The sequence below is a fragment of the Dufourea novaeangliae genome, unplaced genomic scaffold (assembly GCF_001272555.1).
Source record: "Dufourea novaeangliae isolate 0120121106 unplaced genomic scaffold, ASM127255v1 scaffold228, whole genome shotgun sequence".
NCBI lineage: Eukaryota > Metazoa > Arthropoda > Insecta > Hymenoptera > Halictidae > Dufourea > Dufourea novaeangliae.
The window spans coordinates 4,570,276-4,595,681 of record NW_015374150.1 but is presented as its reverse complement, the minus strand read 5'-3'; the positions used below and the strand labels follow the sequence as shown (position 1 = coordinate 4,595,681).

Genomic DNA, 25,406 nt, shown 5'->3' with positions numbered 1-25,406 from the left:
TAAACATAGTTCGAAAGGTCAACCATTTCTGAGATGTAGACATTCTTGTATGTTAACACCATGATTGACTTACTACTAGCTTTCCGATGTTTACAGAAGGTGTTTCACTTTACTTTCTCTTTTTTTTATTTTTTTTCACTTAAAATGTATATCTGACATTTCTTCATTAGAGTCATTCTATGTTTACCAAGGCTTTTTTATTCGGTACAGTGTGTCCTATGAACCATTTATATATCGAAGGGAGTGAAAAGGGGTAAAATGAGTTTTTGTGCATATACATATACATAAAGAAGAAAAACAATTTTTTCGCGACGTACCGTACGGCGAGAAGTTTTAGGGAAATCCATAAATGGGGACGGCTTATCGCGGCCATCGTCGTGTCGCCCCCCGAACGTGATTTATCGAACGGCTTCCGGGTGTAGGAAGCAGATACATATCGACGCCGGTGTTACAACTTAAGCTCGCCTTTACGTCTGATCGATGCAATATTATTATATCTTGCATCGATCCTTAGGTGGCACGCTCGTTGAATAAAATATCTCACCTCTCGGGAATGTGGGAAAATATCGTGTCCGCTTTCGGCCCAAGGTTGTCCGAGTTTGTTTCCCGTCCAGCAATAAGCATCGATTCTTCTAACTATTTCCTCCCGCATCCTCTTTATTTATAATCCTCGATACATATTCCATCGAGAAATACCAGAGAGGATCTTTGATGTCTCGATAAGCCGAACGAGTGTAGTACGAATCTCTCGCTCCTGATTCATCGAGTAGCTCTCGATCGAAGAAGAAACACCGAATACGTACATTGAAAAGTATAATAACTCGCGTCGGCGGAATCGTCGAAGCGAGACTATCACCGTGTACAGGCGCGCTTATATTCCCGTAGTGCGTTCGACGAGCAAATAACACAGGGTAAACAAGAGTTGGTTCCACTGAATAATTCAAGCTCCAGCGACAACGTACCGCGTAGATAGTAACGAAACTGAATATTTATAAATCCCACGGGCAAATCTTCCACGAGTCGGCAAAGTCTCCAGAAAACACCCCCGAAAGCAAAAACCAAACTCCCCCTGGTTGCCTGATCCCTGCAAAAAATATCGTAGGTACGATGCTTCCTTTTCCTCTCGTTCATCGCGAAGACAAATCGGGTAACGCTCTCGATACCCGTCGAACGAAAAAGAAAGCACATTTCGTTGCTCGAAACGACACAGGCCCTCACCCCCTCCCCCTTGTGTTTCACTGTGGGAGGCGTCGTTCGAGTTTCACCGAGTCGAAACGACCCTGGGACCCAACCATTCTCTCTAGCCGAACATTTTTTACAATTCCGCGTCACTGAAGAAGGGGGGTGGTGTGCTGATCCCGGAACACACAAGCTAGGGAATCGGCTAATAATGCCGGGGGGGTTGGCGATAAATCGAATCCTCCGGGGAGAAGTTGAAACTGTCATCGTTTGTTCTAGATGGAGGAGAGGCCTGAATAATCCGCCGTTCGATCCCTGGGAACGCGAGTAGTAGTACAGGCAGTCGTAAAATCGGACCTGAAGAATCCATAAACTGGTCCGAGGGGGGGGCGCTCATTGGGAGGATCGGGGCGCGCTGCTGCTGAATAAACGCGCCCTCCCATCCCCCACCCCCCTCGTGATCGTGTAACACAACCCTCCCCCTCCCGCCCCGCCCGCCGTCCCAGGGTTTTCCTTGGTCAATTTGGAACCGATGCCGGGAATGGGGCGCGTTTTACGAGGCACCGTGCGCGCCCCGCGTTACACCAGGAACCTACCATCGACGTTCGCGTAATGGACCACCACCAGGCGGGGAGGTTCATTTCGTTTCGTGGCCACCTGGCGTAGATCCTTCGAAGAACACAGACCACCGATCGTGTACTATACATATACGTCGTCCTCGATCGGCGACTATGCGGAACGAAAGAGAAAGACCGGTGTCCAGACACGGAGTGATCATCATGAGCATCGACGATCGTTCGTGGACAAAGTGTCCCGACCCCTACCGAGGATGTCATCGTCGGTGAACAATCGTCTCTCTTTGTCCGACCAAGCCTGCCGACCAAGACCTGTATCGGAGAGTAGGGTACAAATGTAGCTCGACAGAGGAGGAAAAAGATCGAGGAACCATGGACGGGAATTTGACCACGTGGACGGGTAATCTGACCGCGATGTTGCACCAGGTATCCTGTAACGGTAGTTATCCAGGCTGTATGGACGACTGCGGGCCCAGTCTGCTGGGATTCGATCATCTTTGTACGGCGGACAGAGGCACCTTCGCTTCGTCTATGACGCTGCTTTGCAGACCGTGCGATTATTCGTGCGACATGAACGTCTCGTTGGTGATCAGTGGACTGGAGAGCATCGAGGGTGTGTTCCTGTCGAGGATACCGAGGTTCAGGGAGTGCAACGAGACCGTGTTCGAGAACGGGGTGAGAACTTAAAGGTTCCTTTTTATCGCGATATCTGAATGTGTTTCTACCTGTGATCTGTGTACTTCCATTCCGAACCCGATAATAATAAGAGGATTGGATGTTTTTTTTTAATTTTGTGTAACTAGTCTAGAATTGTTCGAAAGCTCGGTAGTACAAGAGTTAACGAGACACGAGATTCTCTACAGTAAGATCAATTTACTCGTTAAAGAGCTGTTACGGTTGACCGAGGTATACTGTATTTAAAAAAAAAGGCAAAAATGTCAGGAAATTCTTCGAAACGCAATTACCGTTAACTTCGAAGGCAAACGAGTTTAATTTATCGCGTCTTTTTCTTCGAAATTCACGGTTCCCCGTCTTCGTCGGGCGCAGAAAAACCGGTAACAGCGTTGCAAACTTGCGAATTCATTTACGCGAATAATTTGGGGGGGGGGGGGGGGGGGGGGGGGGGGGGGGGGGGGATTCCTGTCACGTTTCGTGGAAGTTCTATGATTTAGTCAGGAAACGGCTAGACCTGTTTCGAATAGTCAGTCGCTGCACAAATGAAGATTCATTGGTATAACCGGAATAATACCTTTCCAGCTTCTTCGAAATAGCAACCGCATCGAGCACAGTTGGAATAATTTTCGCGGTAAAGAAAACTCCGAAGAAACTTTCGATCGGTCAAAATTCCTCGCGATTACGCCAGCCCGTGGTGTCCCTCCAACCGATACACGCGTCTTCTCGTTCTTCTCGATCCCGTTAAACGTTCCTAGATTCTGGAATGCACGACGTCCGAGAATGCAACGACGGAGGATCTCGCGATCTCCTGTTCCCACCGTGCCAGATTAAGTTCAACGACAAGGGGCCGCCGTTTCGACTGGAGCTTCCTGTTCGTCGCGGTGTTCATCGTGGCCGGCGGTCTTGGCAATATACTGGTCTGCCTCGCGGTGGTGCTCGACAGACGGCTGCACAACGTCACAAATTACTTTCTACTGTCTTTAGCCGTCGCCGATCTCCTGGTCAGCCTGTTCGTGATGCCGTTGGGCGCCATACAAGGATTCTTGGGTGAGTTCCCGTATCGAGAAAAAAAAAAAACAGTTTTGTTCATCCTGTCGATATTGATCTACCGATTCACTGCACTTCATCAGTTTCCTCGGCTATTACGTTTACGACGAAAACAAATAAAGTATAATAAGACATCAACAAAGATCTACCAGTCGTTCACATATACCTGCAGTATTCCGTCGATCATTGTTTGACTTGTTCTACACGATTTTTGTCAGGGCGTCATCCCCACCACTGGGGATTTTGTTGTCGAGGCTCGGGTATCGGGTGAAAAAAAAAACAAATTTACGGACCCGAGTTCTTGACAATAATCGACGGAACAATGTACCGTTCAAACTCAACATTCGTTTAATACTTAGACTGCCACGTACATTGCAAAGAGAGCTGAATTATCTAAAAGTATTTTTCGACTTTGTCAAAGCTTTCCAGTGTAAGAAATAGACGTTGAGATATCGGATTTCCCGCCAGAATACAAAAACTCACAAACGTTCCTGCGTGACATATCGAACATGTCACCGAAAAATGAGCGACACACACAGTTCGTAGTTCGGCCGAAAAACCTGGACTCTGTCGTGACCGAACAAAAAGTCACGCGAAATTCTATTTCCATCGACTCCGCAGGCATTTAAACTCCTTCCAAGGGAATTGTTTGTATTATCCAATTTACGTAAAAACAGTTAGGGACTCGAAACTGTGCTCGAATTGTCGCATTTTCACGATTTTTCACGATGCAAGCAACTGCGGACACGATCTGGATTAACGCCAACTCGACGAAGAAACAAGAGAGAATTCCTGCTGGTTAGGATGTATCCAAGTTGATTACAAGGGTTTTGGCAAAGTTTCGCGAGAACCTGCGCCATTGACCGCAAAATTGTCCGATGACCTCGCCCGTTTGAAAGCGTTTCACAGTTTTTTTCGTTCCAAAGGGACGAACGGTTCAAAACGATGCAGAGAAAGAGCTAAGTCCTAGGCGGGATCGAACTTCCGTCAGGTGAATTCGGATTGTTTTCTACGTGAAATTTCGTGTCGCGGATTAATCCCCCCCGCACCTCTGTGACTTCGAGAATTTCGATTCCCTGCGGCGATGTCAGGAATTCAAATTCTCGACGGTGGAGTGGTAGGGAGAAACTTGAAACGAGTTCGAGGTAATTGCGCGGCTTCGGACGCGGAAACGCACTCAACTTGAATAAACTCTCGACTTGGATTCCCGATTCAGCCGGATCAAACAGCTCTCCATGGTCCGCGGCTAGGTTTTCGAAATTTCTTTTTTTTTTCCCGTTCTCCGATTGCACCCCTCGGCGTTGCTCGAAAGTTTGATCGGTCGGATGGAGCGAAGTTTTTCTCCCTCCTTGAAAGAGGACGAATTATAAAGCGACAAACTTGAACCGTCGCATACCGAGACGGAGGAAAACTTCGTCCCGTGGCCGTCCAACACCGAAACTTTCGGTATTTTCCTCGAAAAAGTGGCTCTCGAGACGCTCGTCGTGCGCGTCCCGAGGTCGTATTAGGTATAATTTGCTTTCGATAATCGAGGTCCGTATTCCAGTAGCCATAGGCACGAGTTTGTCCAACGAAACGAAAAATGGTGGAAATGCCACGGCAGGTCAAGTCGGCGAAACCACGAGAAATCAATATTTTTTCTATCGGTTATCGTTTTCTATCCCGAGGAAAACGGGGTCGATGGAAGATCGACCGAGTTGATGAAGATGGAGAGGGGGGCTAAGGAAGCATTTTAAAGGAAATAAAGAGTTCTTAAATCTATGACATTTATAAAATCTACCGTCCTTCGATCTTTTACCGTCTGAAGTTAGTCATCGATCGGTAGGAGCCTTCTACTGGCGCGTTGACGAAGGACAGATTCCCGTCGATTAAAGTGCTCTTAAAAAAAGGAGAGGGGAGAAGGCTCGACCTGAAACAATCATAACCTGTAGGCGGAACAGCGATCGAAGCCGATTAGAACATCGAACGTCGCTACTGTCTTCGACGTTGATCAACGACTAATCGGATTTAATCTAACCGACGCAGCCAGGATGGGGTGTCGCGATAACGAACGGAACAAGATGCTCCAACGAAGGAATCGAGAAAAATTAGGCCGGTGAGATGGAACCTCGTAATTATCGACGTTAAGTCGATCCGACTTACCGCCTCGAATACTTCAAGTGCTGACAAACGATTCACGTCGGAGATGATAGGCGGATGAAGCGAGGGGGGGGGGGTTAAGAAGGAGCTTCGAGAGTGAAGTCAATCGGCAGTAACGCGGTCTTGGGAATATCCATCCGACAGGAGAGTAGGAGAAATTTTTTTACCGCGTGGAAATTTCGTTGGAAAATTTCTCATCGAAAAGATTCATCGCGTATTTTAGTCCTAAACGCAGGAAAACGGCGAACAGCATTTCTACGGCCATGGAAATTCGTCCAAGATTTACGCAGAGACGGAAAGCGAACTCGAGGTCCAAGCTTGCGTTACGAGGCGCTGCGTACTCACTCGACAACTGCGTTCTCTCGGATTACCGTTTCGTAACGCGAGTCGCTAGCGAGACGAGTACACACACACAGAGAGAGAGAGAGAGAGAGAGAGAGAGAGAGAGAGAGAGAGAGAGAGAGAGAAACCGTGGAAACGGGACGACGACGCTTCCCTCCTGGGGCAACGAAAGATCAAGGTTCAGGGTAACGTCGAAACGTTTCGGGTTTAAGTGATCAAGGTCAATATTTGCGCGGACGTCCGTCCACGGATTGACACAATCCACTTTGGATGAGAAGAGTTCTTGACCTTTTGGGCAAAATGATCCAAACTGTGTGTGTGTGTGTGTGTGTGTGTATCTACGTGTCAGTCGACTGCTGATTCGAAGTTTGCTTCGGTACAGGCGTTAGGGTAAGTGTCTTCCGTATTCGTTGTACAGGTAACCCCGTGTAACACTTTAGGTTCCTGTAATATTATAACCTAACAAGAGTACACTGTTCTAGACTGTTGTTCTCTAACCCACGTTAGACTGACACCGTGTTATTCGGGGGTTTCCTCTAAGCGTGTTGTACGAATACTGTGTTATGGAAGTACCGTGCTACAGGAATACCCTGCTATTTTTTCCGTCACCTGCATTTATGTTGGTATGTAATAACGTCGTTATTAATATCATTATCTCCTCGATCGTGCTGCAAAGTTTGAAATACCCTAGACAATTCCAGCTACCTCTGAAACGGTACAAGCCCAACAGCAAGTGGAGCTAGCCGCGCGTCGCATTCAAGATTGTTCCTCGTATATGTATACACCTGGAAACTACAGGTACTTCGAATCGGTGGAGGGATATCGCGTGAGTTATACGCCTCCCCGAGGTATTCGCGGCCGGTGAGAAACAGCGAAAAGTTCCAGAGTCTGGTGCTCGATAAACCCTGGGAAGAAACGAGCCGCGATACATCGTGTCACGGAACAGGGAATGCTGGAGACTGTTATAATTAGACACGCCCGCCGTTAGGGAATCCGCTAACGAAATCGCGTAGAGAATGCAGAAGTTAACGAGGGGGACAAAAATGTCGTTATTTCTACGGGCGGAAAAGAACGAGGTCGAATTTCTATTTTTGACAAGCGCAAAAACCGAAACACACGCGGGGAAAGAGAGTATCGGCCGTTCGGTCGCGCTATAAAAAGGAAATATATCTCAATTGTGGCCGGCACAGCTGCCGTTTCCACCCGTCCACCCCCTTCGCCGCAATCCCCTTTTTTCGACATCCCCATTTATCAAGTTCCAACGGACCTTCCCGCGCGAATCCTCGAATCTCGCGGAAACAATAAATTCTCCGCGTTTCATCGCTGGAATACGCTCTCGTGACAACGTGGTCCGGTATTTTGCGTTGGAACACGAGCGGACGGGTTCACGATTTCAGTTTGCCTGGTCGCTGGTTCGAAGAAATTGAAAGAAACCAAAAAAATAATTGAATAAATCGCACTCGAAGAATGGTCCGTGACGTGTTCGCCAGGTTCGCGAGCGAATACACGTCGTTTCAGCTGGTTAGAATCCACCAGCAATCGGAAGGTGAGAAAATTATGAAAAATTGTAGAAATTTAATCTCGTTTGTCTGGACGCCAGAATGGCCGAGACACGGGAGCGATAGAAGCTGGGACGTGTTCTCGCGACCCGCCGGTAAATCTAACGTGACCGGGCCACGCGCATCCGGTTAATTGCGATTTACTCGACACTACAGGTGAAACTGAAGCACCGTGATCCGAATTTCCAGGCAACATTTATACCCTAGGATCGTTAAACGGTGTATGTATGCGTGTGTGTGTGCCTGTATGTACCTCGCTGTGGGAAACTTCGTGGAATCGCTTTGTATCGTCGAGACTCGCGTGCGAGCAGTTTATGGGGATAGAACGGTTGCCAGCCGCGTTCACGAGCTAGCGAGCGATAATAGGCTGAAATTAACGTCCTATATGTATATTCGAAGTGCTCGTTCATTGGACGGTTCTTATGCGCGAAATTAATGATTTAGGGGGCGGGGGGTTAAAGCGTTTCCGCGTCGACTGAATCGTCTCGTTTGAAATATTTATGCGTTTCGAACGATGCGATCTATACATATTATTGTTATGACTGTAAGAATTTGCAGGAACAGTAAGACATATTTCTCTATAGAAATCATTTCCAGTCAGTTTTACCGCGTTACCTTTGTCAGTCCTGGTCCCACATTTTTGGCCGGTAGTGTATTTCGTTTGAAAAACAGTGTCATCGATGTTCACGATAATTGAAATTCGATAATTTAAAAAGTTAATATTTTCTAGTAACTTGCGAAACTTAACCACGAAACGCGACAGGGGGTAAGACGGAAGTTCACGGAAGCGTCGACCTCGGTGCCCGGGTTAATTAACGAAAATTAAAGTGCACTCGAAAGTGTCGTTAGTTCGGTTTAATTTACTGTCCCCGACAGTTTGCCACCGGCGAACATGACCACCCCCATAATTTCGAGGGAAAGTTTCCATAAACGGAAGTGGACCGCGTCCACTCTCTAACGAACTGGTGCCGTGTACACCGAGAGAGCTAATGCAATATTTTCCTGAATAAACTGCACACTTATTCCTCTCCATGGTGGACCGGTGAACGACAGGCTCGTGGCTACAAATACAATTATTCGTTTGATTATTCGATTATCGACTACGCGATCTTCTTTTTTTGCAGAGTTCTACGCGTCGCTAAATCACGCGAAACCGAAAAAATCACTTTATCATTTTCCCTCGGAGAGCCAAATAATACGATTTCTTCCTCGCTGATTCTATGAATAAAATCAGCTCCGTTAGTCGATTGCCAGTCGAATTGATATTCTTCGACCGCCATTCATCGAGTATCATTGGAAACGGTCACAGAGGAAGACTCGAATCGTCCCCGATCCGTGCGAAGCCCTCTCTCGAAACGCCAATCTTCACGAGAGCCACCCAGCTCTCTCTCTCTCTCTCTCTCTCTCTCTCTCTCTCTCTCTCTCTCTCTCCGGAGTACGATCGAGTCGGAGCCACTTGCAGAGTATTAACGCGAAATTTCGCGATGGACAGGCGTCACTTGGTTTCGCCGCTGGAGAATTCGAACCTGGAATCGGTTGTCATGTTGTACAATGGATGTGTTCTACGCTCGATGGCAACGAGGATCGGTGCTCTACTCGTGTCTGGCCAATTTCAGGCCGAGCCAGCCGATCATTTGTTCGGGAAGAATGGTCATCGTTCTACGAGATGCACGCTTATAATTCGACTAATTCGGTGAAACGATAGAAACCATTATCTCGTCAAGTTTCGGCTCGATAACACGAAATGATCCTTGGAAGAGGAACACAACTTCCTTTCCATCCCATTTCTTCCCTCTTTTTCCCCTTTTCTTCGACGTCTTGCAGCCTCTTTACGACGGTCTGTCGATTATATGTATATTGTCGGGCTCAAGACGCCCTTATGCCCTTTACTTATCTGTGTTGGTTGTAAAAAAAATTTGTTGTATTTCATGTGAACCATGATGCATTCGTCGATCGTCTGAATATTTCCCTAGTGGAATGACGATACACCGATGATTCACGTGGCATTAAAAACGAAACCAACACAGCAAGGAAAAGAAAGGAGATTGTCGGGATTTCCACTCTATTGGAGCGAATTCGGCTGGACCTGTTGCCCGAAGAACTTCCAAAAGACTCCCTCCACGCGGAAGTTTATTACTGGATACGGCTCTCGCGAGCAACGAAGCCAAACTCAAGATTGTGATAAGACAATGGAAGGAGGATCTCACGCGTAGTTACTGTAGCGGCGACCAGGTACCGTTGCGTCCGTTCTAATCAGAATGTAAATTAATATAAAACGATATTAAAACTCACAGTATTAATGATAAAACCAGATTTAAACTGTTAACAACGAGCACCGATTCCATACAGGGTCAACGCACGCTTTCGTTGCGAAAAGAGAAAACTCATCGTACCCCGTGTTTAGTGACGCTCGTTACATTCCGTCGTACAATTGCCTCACGCGACTCATTACCACGGGAATATTCGCGCGTTTAATAAACATTTCGCCGTGCGTGCTGCAACTATTCCCACATGTACGGTACATAACCTCGCGTAATTCGTTCCGCGAGACTATTTTCAGCCATGGTTTCGTTCATTGAGCCATTCCTACGGATTCCACGGTGGCAAAGAGTATCATCCTTTTTCAGCCTCTCGAAAACTGACCAAGGATTTTCATTTCGCCGCCGGTTTAATCTTCTCCCGTTGATAATTAAATCGATCCTCCGGTGGACGAGGAAAGGGAACGAGGGGCGAGATATCTCGCCGTGGATTACGGGGATACATGACAAACGGAAGGCCGAGTACACGAGAAAACGTCCTCGACGAAAACTCAATTTCACCCGTTCTTAAGGTCCCAGGGGGGAGGCTTGAACGCGTCGTTCCTGCCTTGTTATTCTCAAGATAATTACATCCCTCTTATTGCACGATCACCTGAGTTGCACACACTTGATACCACCGCTTTTCAAAAAACTCCAATCGATCTCTCGTGTCGTTAATTGGAAACTCACCGATCCTCCGTGGCTTCGTTCGACGGTGCTTCTAGGAACCTCCCTTGGGGAAGTCTCGAATAAAATGAAACGAGCCGCGAGTTTAATACACAGCTTTCTTGACTACTTCAGAACTTTCATTTCTTAGAGGTTGTTGAGTCCCTTGACACTTTAACTGCCAAATATGGGTAATACGCATTTCGATGATTTGTAACTTTAAATAACGAAATACGAATACGATAAACCCTCTTGAAATATTTTAAAGAAACTAGAGTTTCGTAAATTTCTATTATATTTGTAACAATGTTCAACCTTTGAATTCCACCGAATGAAATAGACAGAGAAAAAATAAAGTCTTGTTTTACCGAGATACTTTTAAACGCACATTCGCAAATTTGTGCCGTACCATTTGTAATAGACTAGAAGAAACTATTATACGTATACTCACAGTTATGAAAAAATACGCGATACTGATATATTATTTCGTATGTAATTTAAAATATGTATCCATATGGCTACAGTGAGAACGAAAGGGTTAACGATTCGCAGCACGTTTACTTTAACGTCTCGTCGCAGCGAAGATTCGTTGACACGTTCGCTTGTCGAAGCAACGCATGGAATATCAAACGGGTTCTACGTTTGTGTCGCACAGCAGACTGTAATAATTAGACTGTGGATTTGATAGTTTAAATACTAGTATACAAAAATATTTAACGAAGTTTGATGCGATTTTTGTTTCATTTGAAAGCTAATACATGTAGAGATGTAGAATCCTTAATAACAAAGGAATTTCTGTTCCATGTAAGTTTTCCGTAAAATGGCCAGTAAAAATGTATATTTGCATAACCATCCGCAGCCTACTAATAATTCCAGTTAAATATAATATCTTTAAGAATTTTTTCAAGTGTCATGTGCAACCCCGCTAACCCCCATCAACACAGATCCAGAACCTCGGCTCATCGCTCAACCTCATCGCAGTCTCATTACAACCTTCTAGTATTAGATGGACTTAGGGTAAGTTGAAATACGTTTCTCAGGTGGTTTCCGTCGCCTGCTTTCTCGTAATCGTCGTATCCTCCCTTTTGAAACATCGTTCTTTTCGCCACGAACTTTCAGATCGCCTCGGCAGAGGGTTCGATTCGTCGGTATACATATTTTCGTGTCACGTCTCACCGGTATTCCCAGTCGTCCACTTCGACGCGATCCGAACGAAAATGACCGGCAAACCCGTGACACGTTAACGTGGATATTCGCAGTTCTCGTCCCGTTCATGCCTGAAAACCCAGCAGCCGGTTCTTTAATACCGTGAAAAGCCGCTTTCCAAACACGTGAATCTGCCCTGGAATGGTTTGAAAACGGTTTCTGGTGGGCAAACATCTTTCTCGTTAGTCTTTTTTAAACCTCTTGGTTACACTTTTCGATTCTCTCCAGAGTGTAAATTAATCCTTTTTAATTATCGCGCGATCTTTCCTGAATCTTCAGCGATTCAAACTTTCGATCTTATGGTCACAGTTGATGTTGGTGGTTCTATAGTTATGCCACGCAGAGCATGTCGAATTCCTCAGAGTTATATAGGACGCGATCAATAATAACAACGTGCGATGTTGTGTTACAATTGCTACTACAATAAAGTGCCGAATTAAACCTCTTCAGAAAGTATAAAAGGATCGTCGAGTCGGAGGAGCTGCGAAAGCTTCTTTCATCGAGAAATTCTACGAAAATCATCGGTTTCGAGCTTTCAATTTTCCGAACCCGGACACGATCCCTAGTCGTTAAAAAAAATTGGAGTGGATCAGAGCCAGTCCCATAACGTTTCATCTATTCACAGCAGCGGCCAAACTCTCCTCGAGTATTTTCAATCACCCCTCTCTGGCTTTCTTCGACTACTCCCGTAGACTTTCGAATTTCATCGTGACAATATGGAGGAGAGCGAAGTAATGGGCACGGTTAATGGAATTACAACTCGTGACGGGCGATGCCTAGGAGTCGTCGTCGTCGTCGTCGTCGTCGTCGTCGTCGTCGTCGTCCTCCTCCTCGTCGAGTGCCTGTCGAGTCGTCGTAGACGCGGAAAAACGTGATTGTTTTCGATGTCGCTCGAGGGGGCCGCGAGAAAATTGTCGAAGCGGCGAAGGAATTATTCCTTCTTAAAGAGCTAAGGAAGCCCGATTTCGATAAATTGCAGCTCGTTCGGATAAACTTATTTATTCGTGGAAACGGTGCAAGGGCTGTTTCCGAAGTCAAGGGTTGTCATTGATGGGTAGGGGGTGCAAGTATTTAAGGGACGAAAGAACTACGTGGAGACGTTTAATTCGTTGCTTTGGAAATCGTTCTGATTTGGAAGGCAGATGGTGAAGAAGTGACAAAAGTACTTGTTACTGTAATAATTCGAGACTGACTTGGTAACGAGCGATTTCGCGTTAAGTACCATCGACAAGTTGATTAACACTAAACCTACCAAACAAGTCGAAACGACTAGCAAGTACACTCTTGTAACGATGATTAAATTGTTTATAATATTTTTGCTCAGATCTTTTACGACTTTTATCGGTAATACATTATAATAGTGTAAATTATTACCAAATAAAAGTGAGGAAATCAGTTAATTTATAAATTCGTAACTTTTACCTACACCAGTTACATAACGCCCTGCATTTCCATTACACAGTTCAGATGCTACGAACAAAAATAGTTTACTTCCGAAATTTAATCAGTTTCCCAGCCACGCTACATAACATAACGATGTTGTCTTATTCCCTGGCAGGTTTATTCGACGGGGAATAAGACTTCTTTTGTCAAAGGAATTTTACAAGAGGCTCACCGCGGTCTCAGAAACATCTCCCGTGTTCCCAGCCCGCCGCAGTCAGGATTCTTTCTGTTTTGCCCGTCAGCTTCTACTCGATTCGGAGACTCTGCGCGCACAACGTCCCCTCTGGGAAAATTCCATTTTTACCCCGAGTATCCACCGCCGCCGTACAGTTGCCATAACACGTCGTCCTCCAGGGGTGTCCCTGCTCTTTGCCTGTGTGTGTGCGTGTGTATGTTTGTGCAAAATTACAATACCCGAATAACTAACGGCGGTACGGTGGCCCCTTCTTATCGGTATTAACGACCTAGACATCATCGGGAGGAACCGAGTGAATTTAGTCGGTCCCCGTTACTACCTCAAAATGCTTGGACGCGTTTTATCGGAGGGTCAACCTGTCGGTTGGGGAGGAAGGGAGACGAAGAGAGATCTCGATTACTTAAGGGACGATCCGATAGTTTGTTCGCTGGACGCTGACTCAGCCGCTGGTGGACAGAAATCGCGCGATAAAATGATTCTTATAGCCCTGGTTCCTATTAAAAATTCCGTGCTCGTCGTCGCTGAAATAATGTAAACGTTCTCTGATAGAAACAACAGAGAGAGAAGGAAAGAGGAAGGGTCCAGGATACTGTCAGCTGAGAGCAAATAATTTTTCCCGAATTACGGTCACGGATAAAACGAGGAAGAGAAGGAACAGGCTCGTAGGGGGAGGACAGAGAGCCGGTTGTAGCTTTATTTATCCGAGGAGATCCACCGTCACACCCCTCTCCGATTCTACGTCTTCCCGTGGCCGTCTCCAGCTAGACAGAGATAAGACGGATTCGGAGCAACGTGTAGATATTGCTGCCGTGTTCGCCGTATACTCCCTGCTATGGAAGGCGCGATTTATCCCCGAAACATTCCTGTCACGATCTCCGATACCACCCGTCACCCTGTCCCACAGGGCCCCTGTTTATTTCACGAGAATATCGAATATTATAATAGGGACTCGGCGTCCGTGATTCACGGTACCGCTGAGATATGCATAACGTAACGATTTGTGGTGAAACACAAATGAAAATAAGTGGAAATGAGGCTCCTCTGCCTGACCAATGGTTTATCTGTACCACTTCTTCGATTTCCACGTTAACTGCGCGTTTCTCGCGATATATTCGGGAGGTCTGCATCAGATGTGTTTGACTTTGTAAAAGAGTTTAGAATGTAAATTTCATTTTCGCCGCCTTTTTCTTCATTCTCGATGTCGATCCCGTTGGTCCTTGTGAAAGTCTCGCGAAAGAATCTCATTGATTCACCGAAGGAGAGTTCGTTGTACGTGCGTACGGATCCGCTTCTTGGCATGCATGATTTATAAACGAGATCAAACGATGACTGACACACTCGGTTTGCATTGAAAAAAATAACCTGATACCGGGTATGACGCATACCCGGGGTTTCGTGGATGCCTCTGATAGGAGGGGGCTACGGGAGGAGCAAACGAGAATTGATGACGGTCCAGGTGTTTGAATCTCGGACATTTACTTCGGGGTTCGGTCAGCGGCGTAGATAGCAGTACCTTTTCTCTGAGAAATGGAGATCAAAAGGTTGGTTTATTGCTCGACTCCCACGAACTATCCTCCCGAATCTTTTTAAACGTGAAAAGTATACGAACTGGCCTTTGAACAATGGGAGTGGCGAATCGTTGTCTCTAAGTTCTCCGTATATGAAATGCATTCGACTTTTCCGATCTACAAGCAGTTATTACTATTCCATGTCAACGATTTAGATGATATCGTCCATAGTCTAACAAGAGATATCTACCAGCAACGATACCGTGGTTTCGGCACGACATGCATCGTCCTTCGCATTTTACCCCTGTAATCCCGCGCGAATGAAGTGAAACGGGTCAGCGAAACTCTCTTCTAATTCGCCGTGGATGAATATACACAGAGAGCGTCAGAGTTTTTAATTGAACGACGACAATGACAACCTCGCAACCCCTACACATTGTCCATCCGTTCCTCCGTTTCTATTATCGTCCCGTTCTCATTTTTTAATGAAAATCCCGGAACATTCCCAAACAACGAGCGCGAAGACGCCGCCTTTCATTTTCCCTTAGCATACACGAAATCTCATCTTTCCGTACGGAAATGAGAACGCGTCTGACGGGGTAGCGTCGTTCGTTTGCACGAATACACCGCCTCTCTCTCTCTCTCTCTCTCTCTCTCTCTGATTGTTCGCGCGAACGTCTCGAACAATCCGCCGAAAGTGACCGAGACATCTTCCATTGTACGTGCAAATAAGACGACGTCGGTCCTCTGCCGCGCACGGGTATGCAACACGAATCCATTTCGAAGAGGGTTGATTCGCCCCTTTTCAGTCGTGTTTGGACAGTCTTGTTAGAGATAGAAACGTTGAGATATTGTTCTCGGCAGAGGATGACGGTGAGAAGCATTCGGCGGGAAATTTCTAAAGTATTCAGAGACGAAGCTTGTCGCTATTTAGACCAATGGCGGAATTGTGTAAATTGTATTTTTCATATAATTTATTCCGTAACGTTTAGAATTCGGTGTTTTTTCGGTGAATTTCAGGCATCGTAATCTGATCGACAGGATATGGTCGCCGTAGATATTGATACAACCATCGCATGCCAGCGTGCCTTCCTCGAGCAAAAATAAATCAAACACGGTATAGCGAAGTTTTCCTATTTCAAGAGATACGCATACAGCCGTTCGTTCCTCGACGACGGAATAGTTTCACTTCACGCTATATGTACATATACCCGCGCGATGAAAACGTACATATGTATATCTCGCTCGGTACACGCCGATCTTTGTTGCCTCTTTCGAAACAGTATATTTCTGCCGGACCATGGCCGATCTATACCACTTTCTATCTATCACAATTTACTTTTCATCGCCCCCGTGACGTTATTTAATCTTCTACCCGTGATAAATTCTCGCTGAAAACTGTCCACTGTTTGGTCTGACAGCGTGTTATCGTCAAAGGTTCATTAACTGTTCTCAGTTTTGATAAATAATCTATATATTTATAGTTTAACTTTGTGTTCTTAAATGAATTCCAGCGAGTTTATTGGCTTGGAACTATCAGGCCGAAACATAAATAACGTCCATTATAGTTTTTGCAGGACAAGGAATAATTAACAAATATTATACATTCTCTATTATCGTTGATGTAATTCTCATTTATTAGTTTACCCGGGGTGGACTGACGAGAGTCATCCTGAAAATATAAACTTTCTCCCATCTATAATTTAAGTTAATGCAAATACAGATTTTCACAAAGTAATTTATAGAAGCCGAAGTCGAATAAATTCATGTGTATCTTATTAAGGATTCTATCAGGTTCCAAAACAATATAAAAACATCGCTACAAGTGACTAAACTCTTTACTACACACACACAGATTCTATAGCCGTCGTTTCGGTCTACGACGGAACACTGGCCCCGTGGCCTGAATCTTCGGTGGTCTCTCTTTCCCCCATGAATATTTACCCGTGTTTCGTTACCAGGCCGCAATTAATCCGAGGTTACCGTTTCAGCCGGCGAGCAAAAATTTCCATGGAGGCGTTATTAACTCGAGAAGCAGCCACGAGATACCGAACGGTCGCGCTCTCGCGAAGAATTTCATTAGACAGAAAATTATGCGAGGGAACGTGTGGCTCATAGTTCTCCGCAGAGATGGTGACGTGTCTTGTATATGTGGGCGTATGTGTTACCTGTCGATCGAGGAACCGTTAACACTTTGATTGCCACGTCATCGAAACATGGGTGACACGTATATTGCAAAGAGGCTGGATTGTTTAATCCTTAACAGTGAACGTACAATTAATATTTGTAGTATAATTCCAAACACGACGGTGAAAGAGACAGAGACAAGAAAAAGAAAAAATGATTTTTCAAAATGGTTTAAATAGTCGTACAATGATTATTGGTTCTTGATTTAACGAAGAAAAGGATTTTTTCTACAAGATACCAAAAAGGTTGGATCGTCGCGTTCGCGGCTCAAATTGTTCCAGATGTCGTCCTCGATCCGCTATAACCTTTAAGTCAATGGTATCATGAGAATCGCGGAGACGAGCACTGACTAATTGGCGTTCCATACGAATGAAACAATTTACCTGCCGCACCAGTGGCGCGCATTGCACGCGATTAAAAACGTGATCGAAAGTCGATACATTCGCGTGGTTGTATTCAGTGCCAACTGAACGATGGTAAAATCATGAGAATAATACAAGATTTTTCTTTCTGGGAACCACTCTATCGTCCGTTCCCTTCGATTCTTACTGGTTTATGCAGCTATCCATCGGCGCGGCCGTGTAAACGGACTGTTGACGTTGATGGGTCTTTGATGTTCGCCAGTTTTCGAACGAAGCAAAATTCTGACCGGGTAGAGAGGAAATCTGTGCGTTTAAACGTCCAAAACCGCGTTCCAATCGGCCGAGAGAAACGGAATATAGGAATTCGTTTCGAGGTTTACGCCCCACAAACGGAAATATGGTGTTCTCCTGATAGAGGGTCCTTTTTATTACCGCGTTGTTCGGTGATTGTAAACCATGAATGAAAACGCGAGTGGGCTCCTATACATATGTATAGATCATCGTAGATACAGAGTTCTCGGGGGAACGTATATGTGACGCAGACGAAGAGGAAGCTGAACGCGGTCACAAAGATAGAGAACTGTGTGTGTGTGTGTGTGTATTTGGAAGCTTCTCTTCGAAACTGGTAAACAGTCCGTCGCACACGTGGTGGAAGCTTGCGCTGCTCGGAATCGTTTAAATATGAAACAGTAAAACATTATCGAACGGTTACACGCTTGTTTGGTGGTACCACAACAAAGAGGGTTCTCGTTCGATTCTGTGCGCAGTTTATGAGAGGAGGGTTCTTTCGATCGTTAGAAACTAGGAACAACGAACAGAATGTACAGAATAGAAGTATAGAATTTCCAGCCATTCTACTTAATTGGACCGTTACTACACGAATTCCTGGGGGAAATGCGGTTCCTGTAGCGTGACCCTTAAAAGCCAAGCAAAAAAACACGCGCAAAATGGCAATTCGTTGGTCAAGGAACGGCCAGGGAAAAGAAGCTTGTCTTTTTAATGGCACCGAGCTCCGAGAATAAAAACCAGGGGAAACGTGTGTCCGTCACGGCGACGCGAGACGTAATTAGATCCTTGAATTTGTCGTCGCCAAAATCCTCGTTTACAGCTCGAGGTGCGATTAAACCGGATTAGATACGGATTAAAGAGGAATTTTGGGCAGAGAGAGAGAGAGAGAGAGATTTCTCTTGACTTGGATCTGGTAAAGCCCGAAAGGAGATTCTATAAAGCCGAAAACTGAGAGTGAAGTGAAACAATTTAACCCTTTTGTTGTTTATGTCAAGTATACTCGTCGTTGGGCAAAAACATTTGCATTTGCTATCTAAAGTAAAATTTAGGTAAAACAAAAAACATATTCGTAATTTTCACACATTTTACATTATTTTGAAACAGAAAAACCAGTGTCCAGTCTCGGTAAACGGTTAATCCATTAAAATTGATATTTCAATTGAGCGTCCACGGTCTAATTGCCATTAATTGAAGTGGAGGAACGTTTCACCGGTAACGAGGTACATATTGTACCAGCAAATTGAACATCGCTTGGGTATGAATGGAGCGAAATGTGGAATTCGGGTTTCGCTAGACGGATGGAGAATTGTTTCCAGGTAGCAGCAAGTTATTCGGAATATCTGGCTAATAATGAGTTTGAGTGTGCAAACAAGATATGCCCACCGACGAACGAGGGGAGGGATTTCTTCGCGAATCGCGGTCGGAATTCGCGATAATTCTCGATGTTCAGCAGTGCAATAAGACTCGACGGAATATTATTAGAATCAGCCTCCGTGAAATTAAATCCCATGAAAATAAGTCCTTTTCACACGGTTTCTTTCGGAGCAATCGTAAATTTCTTTCATAGTTATCGCGATGGTGGGGAAATCGATATTCCTTGCTTATTCAATCGTTTACTTCGCTGTTTAGGAACTGGATAAATTAAAACGGTTTCGTGGGAAACGCGAGCAGCCCTCGTTGCGACGCGCTATTTCCGCCATTTTGCATTTTACGGACAACTGCCCAACGAATCGAACTCGGTAAATCTAACTGCATGGATCTGTGAGCACCAGCTACGAAATTAAAACTGACACGTACACTGATATTGCGTGAAAAAAAAATACTTCTTTCCTCTAATATATTGCGATCCCAGTTGTGTGAGATCTCAAAAAGTACAGTGTGTTGTAACATCTTAATCATCGTTATAAGAATGTACTCACCAGTCATTTTGACTGTTCTGAACGTTCCAACGTTAAAGATTAAGATGACACTTCTCAATACTGCTGCGTTTTCACTACGTATCATTCGAATAGAAAGAATTCTGTGCCCAACTCTGCTAAACGGTTCTATCCTGTTACCAATAAATAACAAGAACTTGCTCAAGGTAGACCCAGTCTACGCGTCGTAGACCGTACCACCCGATTTCAATTGTTTCTCGTTTCACGTCGAAATCTCTTCCTGTTCTCCATTCGCGTACAACTTCCAACGAGGTCCTCCACAATTTCCACGACATAAGGTAATACCCCGATACTCCTCGAACTTGTTGGGGAACTCTTGAATTTTATTCACCCAGCCGCGAGATCCTCTACCTACCGAAAATCCCCTCCGAACCTTCCTTCTCCGTGCCGCGGAACCAACTGCGGAGCCAGAAGCGGTCGCGATGTGGTCTCTCCAGCCGAAACAAAAACCAGAGTTGGGCAGAGATATCTAAGAGGGTGATCCTGACCTTCGAACAGGTAATGAGATTGAACGATTGTTTTCCAGGTGTCCAATCGTACGGGAAAGAGAGTTATTTCATTAAAGAAATTGTAATGTTCACGTTTAATCCATTTTTTTTTCATCTTTTCTTTTGTCTTTTATTCGTTATTCGAGACTTTTTATCTAGACAACGAATTTTCCCATCTCTGACAACAACCCACCCCTAACCACCACCTCTTCTCTACTTTCTGTTGCAGGATACTGGCCGCTTGGAGTGCTCTGGTGCAACGTGTACGTGACCTGCGACGTGCTTGCGTGTTCAGCGAGCATAATGCACATGTGCTTCATCTCGCTGGGACGTTATTTGGGCATACGGAACCCCCTGCGTACCAGACACACGTCCACCAAACGTATGGTCGGCTTCAAGATCGCGGCGGTCTGGCTTCTCGCGATGCTGGTCTCCAGTTCCATTACGGTATTAGGTAAACTGGACCACCCTCCCAAAAACCCCTGGAACAAACTCCTCGTCCTATCGTTCTATAAAATTCACTGTAAACCACGGTTTCCGAATAAGGGAAAACCGACGTAAGGGTAGGAACAGGAGCCTCTTACCACTTGGTATATTTTGTTACCGAAGTAAATATTAAACCGAATGTTAATTTTGCATAAATTTTAGGAACTCTCGATACCAAGTTGTATCGGAGGCCCGCCCCCTACGGCACTTTTTTCCGTAGTCGAAGCAGAGTTTACTCGTGAGGGTTACACCCGGTCATACGAAACGTTTTCGTGATTTTTTGCAAATTGTTTTTTTTCCTTCCCGGTGCATTTGTCAGCGACAAAAATTTGTTAGTAATACTTGCAATAACATGAGCGGAGAGAGCCCGATGAAATCCGTTCGTGTGTTGCTTTGCGATTTTCTGCGTGTCTCGTTCTATCCTCTTCTAATCATCTATCTTTCCTTGTCGAACGCTATCGTTTTCTCCTTTTCTGGCACATCTCCTCTCTTTGTCTCGAAATAGTTTCATCGTCATTCTGTGATCCTGGTAAAACGAGTCTCTTAGCAACAGGAGAACATAGCTATAGTTGGTGGCACGCTCTCTCTGTCGCCCTCTTTGTATTTCTGTACTCCTGGCAGTGACGTCACGTATTAGGAACACATAACCAAAGTTACTGGCTCGATTGTGTATCCTTCTTGCAGGATCATACTCTTCTTATCTAACATCTCCTATCTTATCATGTGTTCCTGGTAATACACTGTGAATTTATCGGTAAAATATAACTAAAGTCAGTTGCATAAACCATTAATGAACAGAAAACTGAGGTTATATACATATACAATATATAATATAAATAATCGCACATCGAAAGCAGAATAACTATTAAATGGTGGACGGAATATCAACAAAAAGTATTTTTCTTAATTTTGAAAGATGCATTCTTCCATGTGCAATTCCAAAAGTCTCCCAATTCATTGTCATAAATTATGAAATTAATGTATAATTTATAGATTAAAATGTACATTGCGCTGAATTATGTAATATTTACTGAAGTTGTTGACAATTATTATTTATTACATGACAGACTGTGTGCAAACTTCATACATAAATGTTGCTCAATTTCTGTACTATCGGATTTAATTATAAAAGTATATTAATTAATAGTAGAAATTATTCAAGATACGTATACAATAGTTAGTAACTATTTATGCATGACCAGAATGTTTGCAAAATCTACATGTGAAAATTGCTAATGATTCTTTCTATAAGATTCAACTGTAAAAGTTTATAAATTGAACCGATTAAGGCAGGAATTTATGAATTTTCCAGTAAATTCTAGTCTGTATGAAAATAGCGGGAAATTACTACATACATATGTATCTTCGATGAAGATTGTCCATGTCGCTTTAATAATTTTCTATCCTTATCTAATACCTCCACCATTATTCTGTGATCCTAGTAGAACGAGTCTAAAAGTAACAGGAGCTTATAATCAATGATAATGGCACAGAATGTTCTATCCTTCTCGGAAAGTAATTCTATCCTTGTTTTCTACTTCTATGCATTATGTACTCCTGGTCGTGACGTCACGTATTCGGATCACATAACCAAACATAGTCCACTACATATATATATATATATAGTCGTAGTATCGTCTATCCTTGTCGCACAATCAACCCTCCTTGTTTCAAAGCTCCTTCTACATCATGTGATCCTGGTATCAAAAGACGAAATTTGACGAAATTGCATAGCAGTGTCTCGAGGTTTGGAATACCGTGACGAACTCAGTTTCTGATCAGTTCAGTATACATTAGTTAAAGATACCATATAACAAGTTTATTGTAATGAAAATTTTTTCCAAAAAAATCGCAAAATAATTACCAACAATTTTGAAATTTATAAGTTCAAACCTCTTAAAAATGAAAACCTTTACTGTACCGAATCTTGGTAACTGATAACTATTTACACCGAATTTACATGGTAACAAAAGCCACTAAAGGTTAATATTAAAAGGTTTATGTGTTCAACTGCTATCCTAAATATTTTGCATTCCAAGTGCAATCCTAATAATGTAATATCTACAGATAACTCGATAAACAATTATACAAGATAACCGTTGGCGGAAGCTAACTTGCAGATCATCGAACCTATCAATCCAGCCTAGGAATCCAGCCCAATGATAGACACGTCTTGGTTCTCCACTTTTGATCCAGGTGTAATCAATTCCGTGAACATCATGCCACGGCCGAGTACGTGCGTGATAAACAACAGGGCGTTTTTCGTGTTCGGCTCGTTGGTCGCGTTCTACGTGCCAATGATCGTGATGGTGGCCACGTACGTGCTGACGGTGCCTCTGCTCAGGCAACAGGCCCGTTTCGTCGCGGAACACCCGGAGAGGGACCAGTTCCGCAGACTCGGGGGCAGATACTCGTCGACGAAAGCGTCCACGACAACGTCGAGCACCGCGTCCCTGACCACGCGGCACGCCTGGAGAATTTCCGGTGGTACCGGAAGCGACAGGTAACCTCAAAAGAGACAATTCCTCCGAATCTGAACGGTCTTCTTCGACCACGACGATATGTTCATCGTTTAGAATTCTAGAACATTAGCGTTCTTCGTCACCGACGGATGCAATCTCACGTCCGTCGAGGATAATGTTCACGCTACCCAGAAACGCGCGATAATGGAATTAAAAATTTCGTTCGTCGATCGTGCAACTCGCTGATGGCTCGAGCGTACCCCCGAAATTGATACGGAGGACACCGGCGATTAAATCAGCAGAAAATAGGAAGAAAAATGTCGACGGAACGTGACCCGGGGATGGGATGCTCTCGCGAAATTGTATTTCCGCCCAGCCGGAATTCGAATCTAGGTACTCGACGCGCGGAGAACGAAGTCATAGCGGCTGCAATCGCTTCGATAACTCGATAATAAATAAATATTGACTGTGTCCTAAAAAGCTCGAAATATGCCGGGTATGTAGTTCGACAGAAATGGATTTTCAATACGGCTTGTGTATCTTTCTTCCATTTCCTCCGTTCGCATAATGGTTTCCTGAATAATGAAATTAATTCTTGTCTTCGATGGAAATTTGCACCAATCGGAAGAATATCATTCTCGGTATCCAAATATCGAGCCGTAAATATTTGAAATGATAGCGACATATAAATGAGAGAAACGTATTGCCAAGTCGTATTGAATTTGTTACGCTTCGAGTGGCACCACACAGTATAGATACTCGGGGATCGCTTTGTGCACCATTATCGCAGGGCTGCAGTCTGTATTGTATATTCGTCGAGCCAACAGCTTGTTTCCCAGGGAACAACAGTTTTCAGTTAAACTCAGTTACAGTCTGCTCTCTCTCTCTCTCTCTCACCCATAAATATGACAAACCTCGACCGCAGCTGAATTTCGCTGTTAACGGAAAGGGGGATGGCCAGTCCGACCGGAAGTACCGCCATCCCAAAACTGAGCTGAAAGTGGATCAAGCCACGCAAACGGCCGAGACCATCGGCCACGAAACAAGCAACTTCACTTTGAGGGGCTTTGAAACTGTGCCTAACCGGTCACCCCCTACCCACCTCGAATACATTTTCCGGTCGAACGATCCATAGATTGTTTTATCGATTTCGATCTCCCATTGCAGTCCTTCCGGTCACCTAGAAAAACCATCGATTCGTCCTACCGGAAATTGCTCGTTCGCAAAAGCCCATCGGGATTTTCATACGGGATAGCTAGCGCGAGGTTGATCTTCCATTAATGTCAGCGCGGTACAAGCGACGGAGATGGATTAGCCCTCGAGCACGAATAAGTATTTGCGAATGCAAATGTGCTACCACGGGGGCCAATTCAAACTCCCGAAATCGCTGAAAATCGCTAGTCCCGCAAAATCACCCCCCACCCCTATTAGCATATAGGGTTTCGACGACTATCCCTCTGATCGCATCGATTTCTTACAGGTTTCTGGCTGCAAGAACAAAGGGAAGGTCTCTGGCGGCGAATGCGGTGGCGACGGAGCAGAAGGCCACCAAGGTGCTGGGTCTGGTGTTCTTCACGTTCGTCCTGTGCTGGGCACCGTTCTTCCTTCTGAACATCTTCTTCGCCGCGTGTCCCGAGTGCTCGGTGCCCGGCCACGTGGTGGACACCTGCCTTTGGCTGGGATACGTGTCATCCACCATCAATCCGATCATTTACACCATCTTCAATAGGACGTTCAGGGCTGCGTTTATCAGGCTGCTGAAGTGCAAGTGTTCCAGGTGAGTCGGTTCGGCACATTTAACGATGATAGATTATAGTGTACATAGATCGAATAGATTGTACTTTGGTAGAGACAGACACAAACTGGGTGTGTGATCGCATCGAGAATCATAATCGTTACTTTATACAGGATGTCTTCTGATCGATATTCCTCGTGCAAATACAAATCCTCCATTTCTGAGATATTAGCAGCGATTCCTCTTCGTTGATGCAACTTCCTGCAGAGATCAACCAAAACGTTTTCCAGGTCGGCGAGACCGGAGCGATATCGTTCGGTGACGGAAGGTGGACGGAACGCGATGAGCTTATGCACACCGACGGCACTTCCTTTGGCCATTAGTCTACAGACCACGTCGTTGTTGACGCAGACGCCGAATCCGACGGCGACACAGACGCCAGGAAACTCGTACGTGACGATGATCCATCGCTCGCCCGCAACCGTCTACCGGGACACACCGCCGGCATGAACGCTCTGTGTGTCCTCTGAATGATTTCTGTTATTAAACCCATCCCGTCGAGTGATCGCGTGTGAGTCGAGATACGAAGATATGGAAACGTAATTTACGTGAATTCGCCCGACTAATCG

The 25,406-nt window shown here is 44.9% G+C and overlaps 1 protein-coding gene across 1 annotated transcript; it reads left to right on the top strand.

The window, feature by feature from the left end:
* The first annotated feature begins 2,126 nt into the window (after positions 1–2,126).
* On the top strand, positions 2,127–25,351 carry LOC107191694 (5-hydroxytryptamine receptor 2C-like). Its single transcript, XM_015580793.1, has 6 exons — positions 2,127–2,429; positions 3,185–3,476; positions 20,324–20,548; positions 22,777–23,083; positions 24,523–24,819; positions 25,068–25,351. The coding sequence occupies exons 1-6, from the start codon at positions 2,127–2,129 to the stop codon at positions 25,285–25,287; spliced, it is 1,644 nt and encodes a 547-aa protein (XP_015436279.1). The 3' UTR covers positions 25,288–25,351.
* The last annotated feature ends 55 nt before the right edge of the window (positions 25,352–25,406 follow it).

What these genes read in the sequence shown, in the direction of transcription:
- LOC107191694 (XM_015580793.1), top strand. Translation starts at nt 2,127, where the DNA reads ATGGACGGGAATTTGACCACGTGGACGGGTAATCTGACCGCGATGTTG. An exon ending in CGCCATACAAGGATTCTTGG is followed by an intron (nt 3,477 to 20,323) that starts GTGAGTTCCCGT and finishes TTTCTGTTGCAG; the next exon opens with GATACTGGCCGCTTGGAGTG. An exon ending in GGTGGTACCGGAAGCGACAG is followed by an intron (nt 23,084 to 24,522) that starts GTAACCTCAAAA and finishes GATTTCTTACAG; the next exon opens with GTTTCTGGCTGCAAGAACAA.